The sequence below is a fragment of the Myxocyprinus asiaticus genome, chromosome 43, assembly GCF_019703515.2.
Source record: "Myxocyprinus asiaticus isolate MX2 ecotype Aquarium Trade chromosome 43, UBuf_Myxa_2, whole genome shotgun sequence".
NCBI classification, from domain to species: domain Eukaryota; kingdom Metazoa; phylum Chordata; class Actinopteri; order Cypriniformes; family Catostomidae; genus Myxocyprinus; species Myxocyprinus asiaticus.
Genome location: NC_059386.1, coordinates 5,299,813 through 5,323,845, shown reverse-complemented (window position 1 = coordinate 5,323,845; position 24,033 = coordinate 5,299,813). Strand labels below are relative to the sequence as shown.

General features: G+C 37.7%; 1 protein-coding gene across 2 annotated transcripts in view; it reads left to right on the top strand.

The window, feature by feature from the left end:
- Positions 1–24,033, top strand: part of LOC127433273 (ephrin type-A receptor 5) — a 121,121-nt gene that overhangs the window by 80,826 nt on the left and 16,262 nt on the right. The window contains exons 8-14 of one of the 2 annotated variants that reach the window (XM_051685005.1): positions 2,391–2,493; positions 11,074–11,141; positions 11,623–11,748; positions 15,629–15,814; positions 19,527–19,588; positions 20,261–20,470; positions 22,955–23,104. In XM_051685005.1, the coding sequence (XP_051540965.1) occupies positions 2,391–2,493; positions 11,074–11,141; positions 11,623–11,748; positions 15,629–15,814; positions 19,527–19,588; positions 20,261–20,470; positions 22,955–23,104 (905 nt within the window). Of the gene's footprint in view, positions 1–2,387; positions 2,494–11,073; positions 11,142–11,622; positions 11,749–15,628; positions 15,815–19,526; positions 19,589–20,260; positions 20,471–22,954; positions 23,105–24,033 lie in introns of both variants that reach the window. The other variant, XM_051685004.1, reaches the window with a different exon arrangement.

The following is a 24,033-nucleotide window of genomic DNA, read 5'->3' as shown; positions in this document are numbered from 1 at the left end:
ATGTTTTATGACCAAATAGGTTTCCTAAAACTTGATGTCCACATATGTGGACAGTGAGACTAAGTTGTGAAATTTTAAATAAAACCAAGCAATAGAAAGTCAGATTTTTTTATTTTTTTTTATCAAATTGTTTATTATGTTTCCGGGAGTGTTGGTTATTCATGTTTTTGAGACATTACGGACATTACATCAGAAATTAGCATCAATAATTCTGATTCAATGTATTGGCCAACATCATCCAATCACTGCCAACCATGTTAAAATAAAATTATATATTATAAATTCTGAATCTTGAATGTTGAGTGGTTCAAACATCATAACGAATTCATCTGAATAATAGAAAGAAAAACAAAATTGTTAGACTTATTATCCAAGAAGCACAAGGATAAAGTGATATTTTTTAATAAACATATCCTAAATTACAACAAAATTATGAGTGTGTGAAGCCAATATTACTAAAGTGAAAACCTTATGAATGAAAATGTGCACGGTGAGATTTCAAATCTATGGCCGCAGTCTCAACTCATTTTAAGTCTCTGTTTATTGTACGAATTTCAGAAATTCGAGCTTGTCTAGAGTACCATTAAGTGTTTATGTTAATGTGTCACATGATTCACACATAATGATTCCCATGCATACACCAACCTGAGCGCGATGTTGAATTCCTGACCTGAAGTGATGATTTCACAGCGAAGCTCGTCTGTCCATCTTTTAACATATACCACATTTATATCCAATTCTGATTAAGAGAATTATCTGGTTTAGACTTTAAGTTTAAATGATCCATAAAGGTTTAAATGCTCCATAGACTGTAGATCTATTCAGAATATTCCTGCACATGTCCTACAAACTAAACGATTCTCTTTCTTTTTCCACTATTCTCTTCTGGAAAAACTAGAGAGGCTCGCTCTTGCCATGTGTTCCACAGCATTTCTCTAATTCTGCACATGTAACTGAACTAAATAACGATGTTCTCTACATTAAAAGATGCACAAAATCTGCCTTGAATGTATCGTAAAACTTCTCATTTCTTTTAATGTTAGTATTTAAATGTAATATTCACTGCAAAATGTGTTTGACATTTCACAATTGCTTGACAACTCATGCCTAGAATAGCATTGTTATACATGCACAGATATAAATGAAAATTCTGTTTAAGAAGATATTAATTTCAGAAATACAAGGAGAACCCACAGTTAACAACATATTCCACATTTAATGTAGGCTATATATTTAGCTTCGACAGGTAAGAAAAAAAGAAAATAATAATACAATTAAATAATAATAGCCTAATAATAATATTAATAATAATAATCTATATGCTGCCTTTAATAATCGTTATTATCATTATCATTAATATTAATATTTTATTAATTTGAATATACAAAGCATATTTTATTTATATAATCTTTAAATTTAAAGTTGCATTTAAAATTGGGCATTTCATTTAGTTTGACGCACTTCCGGTTTAAACCCTGCCCACACCCGGTTCTATCCAAAAAAGATACAGACACTGTTCATTTTGCCATAACAACAGATACAGATACAGATACAGATACAGATACAGATACTGATACTGATAATGGCTTTGCTGCACAACCCTATATTACATATTTGAATTTAGAGAGAATTTAAAGGTGCACTCAGTAACTTTTGTCTTTGTGTCATCTTGGACTTACGCTGACATCTAGTGGCTTGGATGCAGCATCATTTTTTAAAATCAATAATTTTCAGTTTCAGATGCCATTGTAGAAATTTTGTATTCACAGTCAGCCATAATTACTTGTATCAATGAGTGAAAGGTGATAATTCTATAATCATTTACTTACCTTCGGTCTGTCTCAAACTCGTAGAACTTTCTTTCTTCTGCGGAACACAAACAAAGATGTTTCTAAGGATGTATGAGGTGTTTTTATCCATACAATGTATGTCAATGGGGTCCAAAACTTTCAAGCTCCAAAAAGGAAATTAAGGCCGCATAAAAGTAATCCATACAATTTGAGCGGTTTAATCCATGTCTTCTGAAGAAATATGATAGCTTTGAGTGAGAAACAAAGCAAAAATCTATACCTTTTTCACCAAAACGCTTCACTTCCACCCAGCTCTCTTATGCAGGTTCATTAGAGAAACTCATTCATGCATCCTCGTGCTTGATGCATGCATGCTTCTGAAGTGATTGTATCACATCAGAAGACATGGATTAAACCAATCAAGTAATATGGATTACTTTTATGCTGCCTTTATGTCTTTTTCAGATCTTTTAAGTTTTGGACCCCATTGACTTGAACAATTCCTTTAAGTGATTGTGATTAGAAAGCACAAATCTCTTTCTGATGGACTGTATACACTTGACCCCTTCTTTTGGTTTTCCCTTCACTCTGTTCCAGCAGTAGCAGCGTCCAGAGAGCAGGGTCAGGTGCCCATCATTGCTGTAGCTGTTACTGTGGGCATCATCCTGGTTGCTTTGGTAACAGGTTTCTTGATGAGTGGCAGGTAAGAACACGTGGATAATATAACTGTATGTTATACCATCTCAAAAACAAGTAAAGCTCATTCTTCATATCAAACGAAATGTTTATGTTTGGTTGTATTAGCTGAGCCAAAATCTGAAAGTACAGTTATTGTTAGTATAGTGGCAGTTTGGCATCAGCTACTACTGTCAGACAAAAATAAATCAAATAATGGACCACAGCTCTACTTGTGGGAAAAATGTGTGCCTGCCGCTTCTTAATGTAAACACCGGTGAGAACAATGGCAGAGCAAGACAAGGAGCCAAAAACAATATCCTGTTTCGTACACGCTGTCCTATTATCTCAGGCACGACATGTTAAAATGAGACAGTAATGAATGCTATTGTCCTCACTGACTAGAGCAAACAAACGCATTCTAACTATCTATTATAATCAACGTGTGATTTGCGGGAATTACATTGGAAGTGCAATAGGTGTACATAGTGTGTTTAACATTTTTTTTTTTGCCCTTATGAAATGCAAAATGTATTCTAAGTAGATACAAATAATTTTCTGTATCCAAGCAATATGTGTACATTGATGAGACAAAACATTATGACCACCTGCCTAATATGTTGTTGGTCCTACGCGTGCCGCCAAAACAATGCCGACCTGCATAGCCATGGACTCTACAAGACCCCTAAAGATATCCTGTGGTATCTGGCAACATGCTTATGTCAAACTGCACTCATGAGGAGCATATTTGTGTCGCTGACTATGTAGATCGTCCAAATCTGTCACTTATCAATCGGTCCATGATGGTTTGGATGCTGCCTTGGAAGACATTTTACTAGGTTTTGAAAGAGAGCAAATCTAATCAACTTTTTTACAGTTGATCCCCATTTGTCCCCAACATGGTGTAGTTACAGCTTCTAGTAGCAGGGATTAACTGCTCTATGCTAACCAGCCCAACCCTGACCCCTTGGAGGTTTCCCACTAAAAGAATGTAAGACTGTCCTCACCATTCACCCTTGACCTGAGCCCAAAGCCTTTAATTCAACACTGTCAAATCTGAGTTGGGATTTACGATTGGCATGAGGGAAGACCTCAAAAAGACATCAGCGGGCGGAATTTCTAACAAAGCCTCAAGATTGCCACTTGAAAGGCAGTTTCAATTGTTTAAGCAAGGGTTAGGAAGTCCCTCAAGGGCTCGGCGGTTTGAAGCAATTACTCTTAAAGTGTATATCAGTGTATCGTACAGGCCACAGCCTTGTCACATATTTCTCACCTTTCATGACAAAGGATGGTTTTGAGACGCACTCTCCTGCAGGAAGCAATCAGAGTTGATAATAGCCTTCTTGGCCTTCCTGGGTCAAGACTTATTCATGAATGAGCTTCAAGGGCACCAGTTGAAGGCTATTACAGCAAGCTGTCTAGAGTACAAGTATTTGCTGGACAAGGCTGTTAGTGTAGCTGTCACAGGACTGCTTCTGCTGTTATTAATGAAGGTTATGTCTCAAAGACTTTTGGATTATGTCGAGGAAATTGGCGAAAGATTTGCATTGTACCACATTTCATGAAATATGACTTCATTATGATCAGAACAAACCCCAAACCTAAGTATTGAAATTTGGTGCATAACTAATTCTGGACAATTTATAAACACAAACAATACCTCAGATCGTGTGGTTTGTTGAGGAGAGGTACTATTATGACCCATTTTTTGGGGGGTGGACTGGAGAGGGAGTTTTGGGACTGGGACGTGTGTTTATGTCTACATAGCATATCAAAGTCTTTCATTTTAAAATCCTATTTTCCATCATTATAGATGCTCTTTGTTACAGTATGCATAAAGTTTACATAATAGCCAATCTGCCTGTTACTCAGAGGAGTAATATTTGTTCCAGGTGAGATATGTATGTGTCATTTAATGTGTCAGGCTGAAAGATAGTATAATTAACCAATAGGGTTTAGCAGAAGAAAATAGAGCACAGGAAGAGGTGGGGCTTCAAGATTGGCATCCTCATCAGAGAGACTGTAACTCATCAGCTTTGCTCTAGTGGAGAGAGACACGTGTGCATCCCCTGGAGGCTGGAGCCATACAGACAAATCCCATCGGATCACACACACAAACACACACATAGACACAGTCTTCCCAAAACACACACATAAGAACAATTAGCCACTATCTATACCTCAACAGAGCAGAGGTCAGGCCCTTCTCATGTAATGCATTAACTAACATATGGAGCCTTAATGTTAAGTGTTACCTTAACTATTAAATTTGTAACATTTCAATAATGTTCCCTTTGTAAAGGGTTTATAAAGAGGTTCATTAAACACTTATAAGTCATTTAGAAATGCATTAGAAATAACTGATATTCTGTTATAACAACATGAATAAAAAGAGTTACTTTCATGCAATACTTGCCAAATAGTGAGCATGTTAACATGTTATGTTTATGCTTAATAAATACACGTATTCATGCTTATATTAATAAAAAATGCCCTAATTAATTAATTATTATATTCTATTATTAATAATAATAAAAATAATAATAAGGGCTATCGATTACAATTTTTAATAGAATTAATTACATGGTGTGTCAATTAATTAATTGAATTAATTGCAATTAAACGCATATATAAATATTTGCTGAGAAAGCCCCTCAAATAACAATTATTCAATATATAATGATAAAATAATTATAAATAGTTGTATTTAAATTATATATATATATATATATATATATATATATATATATATATATATATATATTATAAAAAATAATATTTAGATAATTATAATGCATTACATTATTGTGGCAGAGGAGTTAAGCATTGATAAGACAATACAAAAAGTGGCTTTATAATCCAATGTTTTGTTTATTTGCATATTATTGAACATAAGCCAGTCATTGGCCTACAGTTCACAGCAATCCATTTTGCAATTGAATTTGTCAATAAGTCCAAGATTTATTATAAGGGCTTGTCTAAGGACGCATCAATGTACACCTGCATCAGAGGCTTTTGGAGCCTCTCACTTTGGTTGCGTCGCTTCATAAATATACCATTTTTTAGGTCGCTGTGTCAAGTTAAACGTAGTTTAATACTTAGAAAAACACATCTTGAGATCCCTGCTTTCGGATTTGTGCTCCATCAAGCTGTGTTTTGAACACAAGATCGCGTCCTCATGTTGTGCTGTCGGCTGAAGGGTTGGTTTGTTCTCTGTATAAGCTGCACGTTGCCTGTACAGTTGAAGTATTGCTTACTGCCCCCTAGAGAAAACAGGTGGTACTGCAAGCTTGAATTGCTCAGGAATCTTCCTTATTACCGTCCGGGGACATGATTAATTGCATTTTTTTAATGCATAATTTTTTATATAATTAATCGCACTGAATTAATGCATTACATCGACAGCCCTAATAATAATAAATTTTATTTGTATAGCACCTTACATACATAAAATGCAGTTCAAAGTGCTTCACAGGTTAATATATAAAAAAGTTAGAAAGGAAAAAAAAAATCAAACAAAGTAAATCAAATCAAGACATTGAAAAAAAATCATTATATTATGTTATTTAGGGGTCGATTAATTAATCAAATTAATCGCACAGTAATATATTGCAGAGAAAGGCCTGCAAATAAAAATTATTCAGTATATTATTATAAGGGTTGTCAATTGATTCAAATTTTTAACCGATTTAATTACATATCATATTGATTAATTAATATAATTAATCACATATATCATTATTTGCTGAAAGGCCCAGACATAAACGTAATTAAATATAAATAATACATACAGTAATAATTCAAATATTATATATTAAATAATGGCTATAATAAATACTGTATAATACTTATAAATATTATAAGTATTAAATATCCTGATTTAAATACAGTATATTGCATTATTTATTATGGCAGATGAGTAAAGCTTTGATTAGACAAAAAGTGGCTTTAGAAGTCGATACATTGTTTGTTTTATTCCCATATCATTGAACAAGCCTACAGTTGACAGCAATCCATTTTGCACTGAGTTTGTCGACCGGTCCAGTTCTCACAGGCAGGTTCTTGCCTTCTGTCTGCACTATTTTTAATTGTGGTCCATAGGGGTGGGTAAAAATATTGATTTTCCGATGCATCACGATCTTCATTTGAACGATCTCAATATAGATTCTTAAATCCTAAGATTGAGGTAAAGCAGATGCACATGCAAATAAATAATGCACCAACAGGCCACCTAAGCTGGCGTCTGCCCCTTGATACGCTTTAAACGCATTTGCCTGCACAAGTGATGCGCTTTGCTCTATTCTAGTGTAATTCTGGAGCGCGCTTCAACCGGGATTCCCTCTCTATCAGCGGATAGTGCAGAGTTGATCACTTGATATCGCGGCGGCTTCCCTTGATGATCGTAAGGCTTACCTTGGTATCGTGGAGCAGACTTATAAACTTAAGAAAAGTTCTAGTTTAAAGCGCTATCGAGGAAGGAAAACCTCTCAAACAGCTGGACAGCCCTGACATTCATATCAATACCTAGCCCTAGTTGTCTATGTACATGTGTGTGACTCAGAAGGATGCTTTTGGAGCATCTCACTGGATTTCAGCATCATAAACGCTGGCAGGCTATCCATACTGCTTCTAACATGTCAGTGTATGGCAGAAATAGTAAGAGTATTATGGATAGCCTAGTATGCCATTCCGAACTCGGCCAACGTCTTGTTTTGCTTTTAGCGCCAGCACGGCCCACATAATAATACCTTATCAATGGGTTCAAAGTTGAAATTAATTAAACTGGGGGAACTCACAACAAGCTGGCCTAACACAGCGGTCCCTTTTAGGTGATAGTTAAGACTTGATTATATTATATTTATAATTATTTAAATATAACTATTTATAATTGTTTAATCATTATATATTGAATTATTGTTATTTGAGGGTCTTTCTCAGTAAAATGTATATATGTGATTAGTTGCAATTAATTAGATTAATCTATCCTCATATCATCTAATTAATGCGAATAAAGTTTGTTAACACTTTACTTTAGGAATCAGAAATTAGACAGTAATTCATGACTAATAATTAGACTTGTAAGGGACTAGTTACGGACTTGTTTAGAATTATAAGGTATTTTTTAGGCCTTTGTTCGCTGATTTCTTACCTTTGCCTAATAGCCTTTTTACATGTCTTTTTTCCTAACAATGAACTTATTAGGTAAAAACAAAATATACCAGTAGTAAGTAAGGTGCAAAATGCATCCTTTGTAGGTTCTCATTACACTGTGTGAATGTGCAGCTTATAAGTATAAAATAAATATAGAAGGCAGAGACTTTTGTTGCTTAGTGTAAATAGCAACAAAAAGCATCTTCTTTGCACTAAGTGCAAATAGTGTTAGATGCTATTTGCACCCCTAATTAAAAACTGCCATACAGTATAGGGGCATCAGCACAGACACCCTACACAACCCATAACCCTAAACCTAACCCTCCCTGCTTTGTTGAAATACTATATGCATTCTACGTGTATTTAATACTTCTGAGCCGCACATTCAAAAAGAGGAATGAGAACCTATAAAGGATGTCATTTTCATCATACTAGCTACTGATATGTTTTGTTTTTAGCTAATAAATTCATTGTTATGACAAAAGCAAATGTAAAGGGGCTATAAATCAAGAATAAGAAATCAGCCAAATAAAGTCTTAATAAATACTTTATAATGCCAAACAAGTCCATAACTAGTCATTAACAAGTGTAATTATTAGTCATGAATGGTCTGATTGTCTAATTGCTGATCCCTAAAGTAAAGTGTTGGCTAAACTGTAAAATCGATTGATAGCCCTATTTATAATGCATTTGTAAATGAATTATTAGTCATTTATATCATTTATATATTGTATATTAGCCAGTTATAAAACCTTAATAAAGAGATAATTAATGTAAAATGTTACCAAATCTTTATATTTTCAGGTAAGTCCTTTGACATTTTTTGGTTTAATTGTATGTGAAACTGCATGGTGTATTCAACGATAAGTGTTTCGAACTGTAGCATTCTACATTATTGTGGCATGCCCTCGCTACAGTGCAAGTTCAGTTCAGTGAGTGGCATCCAGTTATCTCAGAATTAAAACTTTTCTCTGACATAAAAAAACAGTTCAGCCTTTCAGTTCCTGAAACATCACTGTCATCATAGCACTTACTCAAGTGCTGTCTACAGCACACATGACCCAGTGTTGTGGCTGCTGGATGTTCAATAACTCAATCCAAACACACACAAACACAAACACACTATGCTGGCAGATAAAACACAGTGATGTTCACTTTGGAAGGAATAGATCACGCAAAAAGTATTTCGTGAAACACAAAAGAATACATTAGGCCAAATGTCCAAGCTGTTCTTTTTTCAACAAAAGTGTATGTGAGTTCCATAAAACCTCAATAAAAGTAATGAAAACAAAGTGTGCACTATATTCAGAGTCTTCTGAAGCCATACAAAAGTTTTGGGTGTGGAACAGACTGAAATTTAACTCACTGAAAATCCCCTCCACCCGAGCTCTTGAATCTCATTCGGACTTGTTTAATTAAAAAATGGTGCATTTGGACATGTCATGACATGTTTGGGGTCACTAATGCCAGATAGTATTGGTTCTTGTGTGTCTCAGGACAGTTTGTGATGTGATGTGTTTTTAAAACGTAACCTTGAAGTGAAAGTTTTTCAGTAAATAATAACTAAAATTCAGTCTGTTCCTCAAACAAAGCTATTGTGTAAGACTCGGAATATAGTTCACGGGTCATATAGTCCACTATTAATGTATGGAAAACATATGCTTAAACATTCTGCAAAACTCATTTTGTGTTCCATGGAATAAATAAAAAAATGTTGGAACAACATGAGGGTGAGTAAATTATGCCAGAATGTTAATTATTGAGAGAACTAGTCCTTTAAAACCTTTTTAGAAAAACTTTTGTTGCACATGTACGTTTGTATAGTCATTTCTAGAGTCTACTTGCACTAAAAGCAGATAAAACAATTACCAGCTCAGTCTTCACTCTGTTTCACTGACATGCACAGAATGGGGGCAGCAGGGGCTTAGTTAAATAAAACAAAATTAAAATATCATCATAATCTCACAATAAAAGTAATAATGTGTTATAAGATTTCTTTGTAAATCACAGACGTATTAAAGAAAATTAAGCGGAGGTGCCTTGAAGAACGCGCACTACAGCAGATTGGAGTCGGATTCCAATCGCAAGTGATCCTCCCTATTCCCTATACTCACTGCAGAGCCCTTTAAGTGGGTACTCTGAAGGAAACATGGCATTACTGTATGAATGTACCCTGCACTAACAGTCTTGTGGAAGAGCCCTCCGAGAAAAGATTCATTTTCTCACTTTCATTTTGAACGAGCTTTCGAGTGGCATCCCCTCCCGCAGCAGTGCCCTTCAAGAAAGCAAAAAATGCAGTTTTGAATTTGCTCTAAGGTACTTTAAAAAAATACCATGGTTTTACTATGACACATGTCATAAACATGGGGTTATCACAGACCATGTCTGAACATTGAAGTGCCGTTACCTCAGACGGGTAACAGGTCAGATAAAAAGTCCACTCATTGTATTGTGCTGTTAGTTCATCAAAAGAATAATACTCGATTGCTACCACATTTCTGACATCAGGTACCACTAATGTAGACAGATTTATTAATTAAAATGGGAGCGGTCTCGTCCCTTTCAGTGATATGAATTAAATTCATCTTTTATAGAATATTGTCAAACTGAAGGAGCTGTCAGGTTCAGCCAAAGCCAGTTTGGTTTTGTTTAAACTAATAAGCCATTAGACTGATCACTTTCAGAAAAATACCATTAAGCTATCACAATACCGCCGCTCCCTATACGCATATTACGCAGTCTGTGTAGGGCACCAACTTCCTAGGGGGGCGCCAGAAACTCCACCGGCTGCCCTTACTCACATGTTATATGTTATTCAAAGACCCGGAAGCATTTCACAGTTGATTGCCCTGCACTCACACTTTCTCACTGCGCCTTCGCACCGTGCCCCAAGTTACCAGTGTAATGCCATGGTACTGAATGATGGATCATGTTCATATTTCATGATATTGCCATGGTACTCTAAGGTACTTTAAAAAAATACCATGGTTTTACTATGACACATGTCATAAACATGGGGTTATCACAGACCATGTCTGAAAATATATAAATAAACAAGTGTATTACCATGGTGCTTTTATGAGAAATATAACACAATAGGTTATTGGAAATGTAAGGAAAAATGAAAAAAAAAAAATATATATATATATGTACAGTATATAGTATATACAAGAAATGGTTAAATACTCAAAAAGCAAAGAAATTAGTTAAGTATTTATAATTACTACTCATTAAAAAAATAAATCAGTGCTCTTTGTTATCCTTCCACCCCTGTCCTTGCTAAGGTCTGTGCACGTCACTGCTCTGTTTACTGATTACCCCTACTTTATTTATCATGCCAGTTCAATTAGCGGCACTGCATCTGAAAAAGAGTGAAAATGAGTGTGGAGGTGATTTTCAAGAGTAATGCCTTTTGTAGTGTATGAATAAAGACTAATGCTGCTGTTCTTTTTCACAGACGCTGTGGCTACAGCAAAGCCAAGCAGGATTCAGATGAGGAGAAGATGCACTTCCACAATGGTCACAGTGAGTGTTAAAGACAGAGATACAAACAGACACATTCGGGTTCACTCAGAGTTCAGTGGGCTCATCTCATCCAGTCATCAGGGCAAATATTAAGTCAGGGCATTTGAGTATGAATGGTTGTTGTTTAAACAGCACTTTTACCCCACTCATGTTGTTTTGCTGCTGTTACGTTATGGTGTACACAAGAGATCTTGTGGTTTTCTACCATGTACCCAATAATACAGTGACATACAGAAGTGTGGTGTACTTTAGTGTTTGATATCTCTTATTATGTTTTGCAAAAGCAATCCATCAATATGTTGTGTTCGGCTCAGCAGGGAAGAACAGTCGCCAGGGAGAAAACCTCAGACAGCATCTCCCCCAGTCTCTGCATGCATCTTCTTACGTTACATCACATAAGAACACCTATAAGAGCTGTGAAGTGTCATAAAACAACAGTTTCTTATCTCGCTTTGTTTCTTGTCCTCTGTCTTCCATGCAGTCAAATTCCCATCGGTCCGCACGTATATCGATCCCCACACCTACGAAGATCCCAACCAGGCTGTCCATGAGTTCGCCAAAGAGATTGATGTTTGCGGTATCACCATTGAGAGGGTTATTGGAGCAGGTGAGTGAGATATATCCTTAAAATTATATATTATGTGGCCAAAATATATATATTATGGGTCCATAATTAGATAAATGGTCACACTTTGAATTAGGTGTCTTTAACTACTATGTACTAACATTAAAATACATACAATACAATTTACTTATTGTGTAACTACTGTATATGTTGTTCTGCAAAATTCTCACAAGATTTGCATTTGTTGCTACTGAGGTTGAGGTATGATTAGGTTTAGGGGTAGGGTTAGGGTTTAAATTAGGGTTAAGGTTTAGAGTAAGGGTTGTAGTGGGGGTAGGTTTAGGATTAGAGGTTAAGGTTAATAGTGTAACTACAGATGTAATTAAATGCAAGTACACTGCAACAACATGTATGTAAATAAGTACATAGTAGTTAAAAACACCTAATATATAGTGGGTCTATATAAATTCAGAATATATAGTTGTAAATCCGAATAAATAATTGAAAATATGAAATATATAGTTACAAATCCAGATATAGAGTTTTAAATATGAAAATATAGTTACCAATCGTGAATATGTTGTAACAAGTCTGAATATATAGTATAGTTAATTATAAAACTAATATTTTAAACCAAAATATATATTTATAAATCTAAATAATTGTAAACCTGAATATATAGTTATAAATCTCGATATACACTGATGAGCCAAAACATTATGACCACTCACAGGTGAAGCAAATAACGTTGATCATCTCCTAACAAGGCCACTTGTCAAGGTCAATGTAGATTAGATGGCAAGCGAACAATCAGTTCTCATTGTCAGCGTGTTGAATGCAGGAGAAATTGGCAGGATTAAAGACCTGAGCGATTTTGACAAGGGCCAATTTGTTATGGCCAGACGCCTGGGTCGGCAAGGCCTGTGGGGTGCTCCCGGTCAGACAGTGGTCCGAGGAGCGACAGGGTGTTGGGTGCCCAAGGCTCATCGATGCGCAAGGGTTATTCCGTCTGGTTTGAACCGACAGAATGTCTACTGTGGCACGTCACAGAAAATGTTAATGATGGTTAGGGGAGGAATTTGTCACAACACACAGTGCATCGCACTCTGCTGTATATGGGACTGTACAGCTGCAGACCGGTCAGAGTGCCCAAGATGACCCCTGTCCACTGTCGAAAGTGCCTACAATGGGCATGCGAGCGTCGGAACTGGACCTCGGAGCAGTGGAAGTTCGCCTGGTCCGATGAGTCCCGTTTTCTTTTACATCACGTGGACGGCCGTGTATGTGTGCGCTGTTTACTTGGGGAAGTGATTGCACCAGCATGCACCGTGGGAAGACGACAAGCCGGTGGCGGGAGTGTGATGCTCTTGGCAATGTTCTGCTGGGAAGCCCTGGGTCCGGCCATTCATGTGGACATCAATTTGACATGTGCCACCTACCTAAACATCATTGCAGACCAGGTACTCACCTTCATGGCAATGGTGTTCCCTGATGGCAGTGAGCTCTTTCAGCAGTATATTGCACCCTGCTACACTGCACACATTGCTCGGGAATGGTTTGAGGAACATGATGAAGAGTCCAAGGTGTTGCCCTGGCCTCCAATTTCCCCAGGTCTCAATCCGATTGAGCATCTGTGGGATGTGCTGGACCAACAAGTCCGATCCACGGCGGCTCCACCTCGCAACTTACAGGACTTGAAGGATCTGCTGCTAATGTCTTGGTGCCAGATACCACAGGACAACTTCAGGGGTCTAGTTGAGTCCATGCCTCAGCGGGTCGGAGTTGTTTGGGCGGCACGCAGAGGACCAACGGCATATTAGACAGGTGGTCATAATGTTTTGGATCTTCAGTGTATAAATCTAAACACTGATTAAATAGTTGCAAATCCGAATTTGTATTTGTGAATCTTAAAAAAATAGTTCAATCTTTTTATAGTATTTTTTATTATTTTTTATAGTTATAAATATAAACTCAGCAAAAAAAGAAATGTCCCTTTTTCAGGACACTGGATTTTTACAAAATTATCTTTAAAATCCAAATAACTTTACAGATCTTTATTGTAAAGGGTTTAAACAATGTTTTTCATGGTTGTTCAATGAACCATAAACAAATAATGAACATGCACCTGTGGAATGGTCGTTAAGACACTAACAGCTTACAGACGGTAAGCAATTAAGGTCACAGTTATAAAAACTTAGGACACTAAAGAGACCTTTATACTGACTCTGAAAAACACCAAAAGAAAGATGCCCAGGGTCCCTGCTCATCTGCAAGAACGTGCCTTAGGCGTGCTGCATGGAGGCATGAGGACTGCAGATGTGGCCAGGGCATTAAATTGCAATGTCCGTACTGTGAGACACCTAAGACAGCACTACAGGGAGACAGGAAGGACAGCTGATCGTCCTCGCAGTGGCAGACCATGTGTAACAACACCTGCACAGGATCGGTACATCCGAATATCACACCTGCGGGACAGGTACAGGATGGCAACAACAACTGCCCGAGTTACACCAGGAAAGCACAATCCCTCCATCAGTGCTCAGACTGTCCGCAATAGGCTGAGAGAAGCTGGACTGAGGGCTTGTAGGCCTGTTGTAAGGCAGGTGCTTACCAGACATCACCAGCAACAACCTCGCCTGTGGGCACAAACCCACCTTCGCTGGACTGGTAAAAAGTGCTCTTCACTGACGAGTCACGGTTTTGTCTCACCAGGAGTGATGGTCTGACTCGCGTTTATCATGGAAGGAATGAGCGTTACACCAAGGCCTGTACTCTGGAGCGGGATCGATTTGGAGGTGGAGGGTTCGTCATGGTCTGGGGCGGTGTGTCACAGCATCATCGGACTGAGCTTGTTGTCATTGCAGGCAATCAAAACGCTGTGCGTTACAGGGAAGACATCCTCCTCCCTCATGTGGTACCTTTCCTGCAGGCTCATCCTGACATGACCCTCCAGCATGACAATGCCACCAGCCATGCTGCTCGTTCTGTGTGTGATTTCCTGCAAGACAGGAATGTCAGTGTTCTGTCATGGCCAGCGAAGAGCCCGGATCTCAATCCCATTGAGCACGCCTGGGACCTGTTGGATCGGAGGGTGAGGTCTAGGGCCATTCCCCCAGAAATGTCCGGGAACTTGCAAGTGCCTTGGTGGAAGAGTAGGGTAACATCTCACAGCAAGAACTGGTGCAGTCCATGAGGAGGAGATGCACTGCAGTACTTAATGCAGCTGGTGGCCACACCAGATACTGACTCTTACTTTTGATTTTGCACCCCCATCCCCATTTCTGTTAGTCACATGTCTGTGAAACTTGTTCAGTTTATGGCTTAGTTGAATCTTTTTTTGTTCATACAAATATTTACACGTTAAGTTTGCTGAAAATAAAAGCAGTTGAAAGTGAGAGGACGTTTCTTTTTTTGCTGAGTTTAGAATATATTGAATATAGAATATATACATGTATTTAGACAATTTTAAACAGTTTTCAAAAGTGTCTAATCTTTTAAAAATTTAAAAAGAAAATAAATAAAAGCTAATATAATATTTAGTTAGACCTATAACATTATGACTATTTATAAAAAAAAAGTAAACATTTAAAAAAAAAAAAAAAAAACATCTAACATTATTTAATAGTTTCAGGCCATTTTGGCCTTATATTTTGGCCCTATATTTAGTTCTTCTGTTCATTCATTACAATTCATAATTTTACCCTAAATATGCTAATGACACTTAACACTTGGGTTGCAATCACTTTAAATTCTTTCTACAAAGTGGCACACTATAAATACTGGTGTGGCCAATTCCTTCAGAAACAAGTTCATAGCTCAGTAGCTTTGCACATTGTGGCTTTGCAAGGGAAATGTGCCTCAACACAATGAGGCGTTTCACTGTCTGCTGTGGGTCGTTGATTGCCCTGTCTACCGATTGCAGGTGAGTTTGGTGAGGTATGCAGCGGTCTGCTGCGACTGCCGGGGAAGAGAGAGATCCCAGTGGCCATTAAAACTCTGAAAGCCGGTTACACAGAGAAGCAGAGACGGGATTTCCTAGGCGAGGCCAGCATCATGGGCCAGTTCGATCACCCCAATATCATCCACCTGAAAGGGGTTGTCACCAAGAGTGAGTGCCAGGATCTCTTTGATAACTGAACTGTAAAGATTTCATTTTTGTGCAGTGCAAAGATATTTCAGCTTTGTTTCAGAATAACAGCTGATTTAAAGACTGCTTGAAATGGCATGATGAGCACAGTTCTCTTTCCTGTGTTAACGTATTTCCCTGAAACATAAAGTTGAGGTGAAACATACTGAAGAGCTCAGCCTTTTAAGGGGTCTAAGCACCAAAAGTGCCGGGACCCTATTTTCAACCTAATCTCATAGAATGAACGTTACTATAACAAAATGTTTGCAAAGACACTTTTACGCACCACGTTCTACATTTTACTACAGTTTCCTGGTGAAATTAACACTAGAAGCACTAAATCAACTGTGCGTTTTATTCACTTTCACACAAATCACGACTGGCTGATTATGACTTTATAAACACTTATTTTTCACACTATTACACATTGCTATGTTATGATATCGAAACACTTTTACTCTAACGCATCATTTGAAAATGATACATTTTAACGCTTGTATTACAGACTCACATACATACATGTTTTACTCATCAAAACATCTATCTAATATTTACCTTAAAAATCTCATCTGATTACGACACCATTTCACTTGCTTTTAGTGCCCCCGCTGGACATTTCACTAGGAAATTGCAGCCAAACGTGTAATAAGGCACATACACTGAACAAAATTATAAATGCAACACTTTTGTTTTTGCCCCCATTTTTCATGAGTTGAACTCAAAGATTTAAGACTTTTTCTATCTACACAAAAGGCCTATTTCTCTCAAATATTGTTCACAAATCTGTCTAAATCTGTGTTAGTGAGCACTTCTCCTTTGCCGAGATACTCCATCCACCTCACAGGTGTGGCATATCAAGATGCTGATTAGACAGCATAATTATTGCACAGGTGTGCCTTAGGCTGGCCACAATAAAAGGCCACTCTAAAATTTGCAGTTTTATCACACAGCACAATGCCACAGATGTCGCAAGTTTTGAGGGAGCGTGCAGTTGGCATGCTGACTGCAGGAATGTCCACCAGAGCTGTTGCCCGTGAATTGAATGTTCATTTCTCTACCATAAGCCGTCTCCAAGGGCGTTTCAGAGAATTTGGCAGTACATCCAACCGGCCTAACAACCGCAGACCACGAGTAACCACACCAGCCCAGGACCTCCACATCCAGCATCTTCACCTCCAAGATTGTCTGAGACCAGCCACCCGGACAGCTGCTGCAACAACCGGTTTGCATAACCAAAGAATTTCTGCACAAACTGTCAGAAACCGTCTCAGGGAAGCTCATCTGCATGCTCGTCGTCCTCATCGGGGTCTCGACCTGACTGCAGTTCCTCGTCGTAACCGACTTGAGTGGGCAAATGCTCACATTCGATAGCGTCTGGCACTTTGGAGAGGTGTTCTCTTCACGGATGAATCCCGGTTTTCACTGTACAGGGCAGATGGCAGACAGCGTGTATGGCGTCGTGTGGGTGAGCGGTTTGCTGATGTCAACGTTGTGGATCGAGTGGCCCATGGTGGCGGTGGGGTTATGGTATGGGCAGGCGTATGTTATGGACAACGAACACAGGTGCATTTTATTGATGGCATTTTGAATGCACAGAGATACCGTGACGAGATCCTGAGGCCCATTTTTGTGTCATTCATCCACGACCATCACCTCATGTTGCAGCATGATAATGCATGGCCCCATGTTGCAAGGATCTGTACACAATTCCCGGATGCTGAAAACATCCCAGTTCTTGCATGGCCAGCATACTCACCGGACATGTCACCCATTGAGCATGTTTGGGATGCTCTGGATCGGCGTATACGACAGCGTGTTCCAGTTCCTGCCAATATCCAGCAACTTCGCACAGCCATTGAAGAGTGGACCAACATTCCACAGGCCACAATCAACAACCTGATCAACTCTATGCAAAGGAGATGTGTTGCACTGCGTGAGGCAAATGGTGGTCACACCAGATACTGACTGGTTTTCGGACCCCCCTGGACCCCCCCAATACAGTAAAACTGCACATTTTAGAGTGGCCTTTTATTGTGGCCAGCCTAAGGCACACCTGTGCAGTAATCATGCTGTCTAATCAGTATCTTGATATGCCACACCTGTGAGGTGGATGGAGTATCTCGGCAAAGGAGAAGTGCTCACTAACACAGATTTAGACAGATTTGTGAACAATATTTGAGAGAAATAGGCCTTTTGTGTACATAGAAAAAGTCTTAGATCTTTGAGTTCAGCTCATGAAAAATGCAGGCAAAAACAAAAGTGTTGCGTTTATTATTTTGTTCAGTGTAATTTCGTGAGTCATTTTCATGAGAGCAGGCTACCTATTGTATTTTTACTGATTCTTCTTATTATTATTTTCTGCCCTGAAAGTGTCAGAGACCGTAAGTCATAGAGATGCTAAACTTGGCAGGGTGGTCCCAAATACCAACTGCTAGAATCAAAATTTGAATCAAGCCAAATAAACTGTATATATTTGTTTAGTTTCCATCTATACCTTTTTTCCGGCATTTTCAATTTTCTGAAAAACCTACTTTTTAAACTCCTCGTAGGCCGTTTGTCCGATTCGTACAAAACTTGCCATGTATCATATACCGAACCTCATTACATAAAGTTATCAAAATGATTTAGATCATTATGAAATGTGGCATATACATACAGGGTGTCTAGATGAGGCTGTGTACCAAATTTGGTGAGTATTTTCCACAAGATGGCGCTATAATTAACTAATTTATATTAATAACTTAGAAACGAGCTAGAATAAAAATGTATATTGCATCTGAATCTTTCAGTGCCCCAATTCTTATGGTCATGTGGATGGCTATTTCCATAGTATATTTTTTCTGCCTCTTTGATATATATATATATATATATATATATATATATATATAAAACTTTTTCAAACTTGTCCAAGGCCGTTTGTCCGATTCACATGAAATTTGGGATGTATCATCTGGAGATGCTCCTCACAAAAAGTTATCAAAAATAAATTTTATTCATTTAATCGTTTAACAGACATAAGCCAATAGGTTTTTGAGTATGGCCTACAATGACTAATTGTCCTGTATCTTGTGATCTTGTGATATTTTGAGGGCATATGCCAAATTTCATCAATTTCTGCTGCTAGGGGGCCCTTTAACTTAAAAAAAGATTGTGCAACTGCAATCAAAGTATCTAATATAGTAATCAAATATATCTACAGTACCTGTTCTGTTAAATGTAGCTGTTTTGGTCATATTCACTTCACATGTACTTGGACCCTGATAATTGCCGATTGTGGCTGTATTTTTATTTTATTTTTAGTTTATGTCTCAGCCCAGCAAAACCATTATTTGCAACTTGCTATTTCTAGTCAATGTCAGGCGCTATTTGGGGAGAGACATTCTCATTCTAGAGAGCATTTGATTGGACAACAATTTGTACACCCCCCTGAGCGCAAAATGGGTAATCATTATTTTTCTCTGTTTTTCCTGAGGAGAAAGACTGAAAAATTTCAATGTTAAAAGATAATTTTAAGGCATACACTAGCATATAGATGACCTCAAAGCTAACAAGCCAAAAAAGCCAAAAAACTCTAGCTTCACCTGAAACAGTTAATCTCATAGTGGCTTATGGTCTTATTTTATTCATGTTCAGTACAATTACTATTATATTTTAATTAAAATAATTAATGTAATTTATTCTGTCTCTCTGAAAGGTAAACCAGTGATGATTATAACAGAATATATGGAGAATGGATCACTTGACACCTTTCTGAAGGTAAATCACCTAATATTAAATTGCATTACAGTTATTCAAATATACAAACAGCAAATTTTACATAAACATTCATTTAAATTGATGTTTAAAAGTTATTTGTACTTTAGCTCTGTGCAGATAAATAAATAATTAAAGGAATGTTCCAGGTTAAATACAACTTAAGCTTTATCAATAGCATCTGTAACATGCTACATCTGGAACTGACTGCTATTCATCCATCAGTTTGTAAAAATAAACCAAAGTTGTGTACATGTTCTTACAATGGAAGTCTATGGGTTAAGGCATAACATTGGGATAAACATAAAAATACACACTGCTTCAAAAACATATATACTTGAACATTTTATGTGTAAACAAGACTAGTTTGAAGAAATAGTGTACTAACCTTGTCTGTGCAAAGTAATGTCCAGTAATCCTGACATGCCAGCAAACCTGGTAACTTTCACATGATACATGCAAGGAGACTAGAAAGGGACTTTTTAGAGAATCCACAGGAGTTATATAAGTAACATATAACTTGAACTTAATCCATCTGTAACTATATTCCCACCCCTAATGTCGACATTTAAGCTAAACAAGCTTAGTTTCAACCCGGGACAATCTTTAAAATTGCTTATTTTAAATTATTATAATCAGATTAATGTGTTTTTCATGTCTGTGTTGCTCCAACAGAAGAATGACAGTCAGTTCACTGTCATTCAGTTAGTTGGCATGCTGCGCGGAATTGCTTCTGGCATGCGCTACCTCTCTGAGATGGGCTACGTGCACCGTGACCTGGCCGCCCGCAACATCCTGGTCAACAGCAACCTGGTGTGTAAGGTGTCCGACTTTGGCTTGTCCAGAGTGCTGGAGGATGACCCAGAGGCGGCCTACACCACCCGTGTACGTGCTTCGCAGCAAAAATGCTTGCTCATGCTAACAACTAAGCCCTCGTCAATTAACTTCCTTTAAGCAGGGCTATGTTTTAATTCTCTATTCAAACCGAGGGTCGATAGCACATTCCTGTTCAACACCATTGCCTTCTCAGCAAGCACAAATGTTTTTACAATATTTCACAATGTTGTGTTATGGTTGCAGTGAGGTTATTTTCCAGTAGAACATAAAACCACATCTAAAAAATAAAAAATAATCAAAACACAAGCAGTTTAAATGTTTTCGATAAGCAAAAATTATCAGTTAAAAACTGCAACTTTGATAAAAATGACATTATAGTTGCAAATGCATCTTCATTTTTATACAACCAAAATAAAACGTTGCAGAAATGTTGTGAAACCACGTACCTGGTTAGGTTTTTTTTTTTTTTTTGGGGAGGTGGGGGGGTGTTGATTACAACCAAACAACAGAAGAAAGCTTTCAAATGTCGCTTTAGGCTACATCCACACTAACATGTTTTTGTTTGAAAACGAATTTATTTCATTACGTTTACACCTCTCTTCCACACTGGAACAGTGCTTTCCTCCACCGAAAATGGAGCGTTTCGAAAAGCTCTCCATTAATGCATACTTTGGAGTTTTCATTCAAAAACAGATTAGTGTGGATGTGGACTCAGTTCAGTGGCAAACCTTTACCAACAACAACCAATTTACAATGACTCCCAAACATTTAACTTAAGTAAATTATGATTATACATATATATTATTTCAACTTATGAATGGAAGAGACTTTTTAAATGGGCACACAATACATTCTGTACATTGCTCACTAAATAAAAGTTTAATCTGACTAGAGCAGTCAGAAGTTCTTCTAAAAAGTTATGAAAAGAAAATATAAGAGTAATGTCTAAAAGTAACAATTACATGTACATTACAGGTAAGGCAGAATTAAAAAAGCACTAAAGCACTAAAGCACTGGTAATATAAAGTGTTGGGTGTACTCTGTTTGAAAAGTAATTGGTTACTGTAATCTAATTACTTCTTGTCAATATAATGTAACACTTAAATTCTTTTAATCAGATTACAATGATGGACTTTCAGTTAAGGTAATTTTAAGTACATTACTTGGGTTGCACATACAGTATTTCTAAAATAATATTAAATAAATATATTTATGTATAATACATTTAAAATTTGAATTTATATGTTCATATGTTTGTCTGTTTTGGTTTCTGACACAACTTAAGGGTGTGAGACTATGAACTAGGAGGAAATATAGACATTTTGAAATCATTTATCATTTAAAAAAGTTTCTGTAAAGTTTTTTAGAAAGTAGCTTCAGTAAAGTAATTAGTAATGTGATTACTTGTCTAGTGAAGTAATCAGTAAAGTAATCTGATTGCAGTTAAAGAGGAAATTTATCATTTGTAGTGGTTTCCTTTTTTGAGTAACTTACTCAACATTGGTAATATGATGGTTACTCACAACTACATTAATCATATAGCCTATGACAATTTTAATTTAGAACAGTGAACGGTTATTATAAAATAATATTAAAATAAACAATACTGTTTTACTGTTTCATATTTTATCTTTATCCCTGTCTTTTTCTCTCACTTGTACCTCTTTTGATATTGGTAACACTTCACTGTTTAAGATAAAGTACATGCCAATAAACTGTTTATCAACATTGTCCATGGTACCAGGTTGGCCGTCGTAAGATGGTTTATAAGACATTGCAAAACCTCAAAACGTGTCTGCAATGTTGCGAAAAACACATTCATTACTGTAAAATAAAACCTACAGTACTGTACCATCTGTTGTATTAAGTACGTTGGATAAAAAAGTGTTTACAACCTTTTCATGACTTTCAAAAAATATTTTTATGACATAGTTTTCCTTGCTGGGTTCCTGTTCTCTAATGCTGCAGTAATGTATTGAGCTGGAAGCTTTCATCTCAGATTGCATTAAAACGGAAGGCATGCATTTATTAGCGTTATTAGTCAAATTATTTCTTTTGTAAGGTCACTGTTCAGTTTAGCTCAGATCTCTTGCAGGGCTTCAGGCAGCTGCGTAGGCGGCATAGATTATTAACAAACATGGAGCTGCCTGATTCTGAGTTGAAAGAAGATAATTAGAGGTTTGGTGGAGGCTGTCGTAATTAGGATAGCATTTTTTCAGTTTCATTCGTGTTCCTCTGCTTGGCGTGTCACTGAAATGCTGAAGAAAGGGTTTTATGCATGTGCAAAAGAGTGTGAACTGTCAATAGAGTAAATTAAGATGTGTTTCTCCAATATTTGAGATGCCCTGTTAGAAATGCAGCATGTCAACGCCAGGACAGTCAATTAGCGATTAGCATTCAATAGCCGTCCAGAGACATCATGGTTCCTGTTACTGTTTTCGCACCCCAACGCTGTTCTTTCCCACTGAAGGTGCTTTGACAAGACATGTTTCTGATCTGAAATGTGTCATTTTCCTTTTGTTTGTCTCACAGGGTGGGAAGATTCCCATCAGGTGGACAGCACCAGAAGCTATAGCCTACAGGAAGTTCACCTCAGCCAGTGACGTGTGGAGCTATGGGATTGTGATGTGGGAAGTGATGTCGTATGGCGAGAGACCATACTGGGAGATGAGCAATCAAGATGTAAGTTGAAACAAGGCAAGAACTCTATTTAAACACGATAAGAATGTGGTTTTATCTTTGGGGTCACAAACTCCTGTTTTTCATTAAAAAAACAAAATGATACATTTTATCCATTTGAAATGTTGGTTCCAATGTACCTGGTATAAATAGCCTCTTTTCCACTACTGGGCCAGTGCGAGCCAGGGCTATCAACTGGTCAGCCGGAACCAATAGCCCTGACCTCGAGCTGCAAGACCAAAATTGATCTGCCTTCCACCAACGGGCCAATAGCCCCTTAACCTTACCCTAAAGCCTGCCCTTAATATGCTGCCCTGGTGCCAATGTCACACTTCTCGCCCATTTCACAAGCAAGAGGGAAGCTCAAGCTGAGGTATAATTTTATTTAGTTATCTAGAATATAGAGTTTATATCGTATGTAAACTTTAGCTAGCTAGCAAGATAAGTTAGGGTTGACCACTCCCGAGTGGTCTCTCCACTAACAGCAGGACGATGTCCAAGCACACCATCGATTATCTCGGACCACGGAAAATTCTTCCTTTGGGCGCTGCTTTGTCCATTGTGCATCTTAACGGATTTGTATTGTGCCCACAATTTTTTTTCCCGAACCTGTACCATTGTGTGCTGAATACACAACTTGGCAAGTTCGGTGACAAAATACTTAATCATGTCTTTGTTTCGTATCTTAGTGCTGACCCTCTGACCTAACCCTGCTAAACTCCACCTTTGACAATGACCCTGCCTCAATCCCCAGTTGGCCTTGTTTGGCCCAAGGGTAATTAGCAGGCCAAAGGCCATTGGCCATTGGCCCCGAAGAAGCCCCGACGAGGTACAATGAACCCCCGGAAGTGACAGTGGGAATGCAACTAGCCCTGGCACTCACTAGCATGCCCTCATTTGGCCTGATAGTGGAGAAGCGGATATTCAGTGCA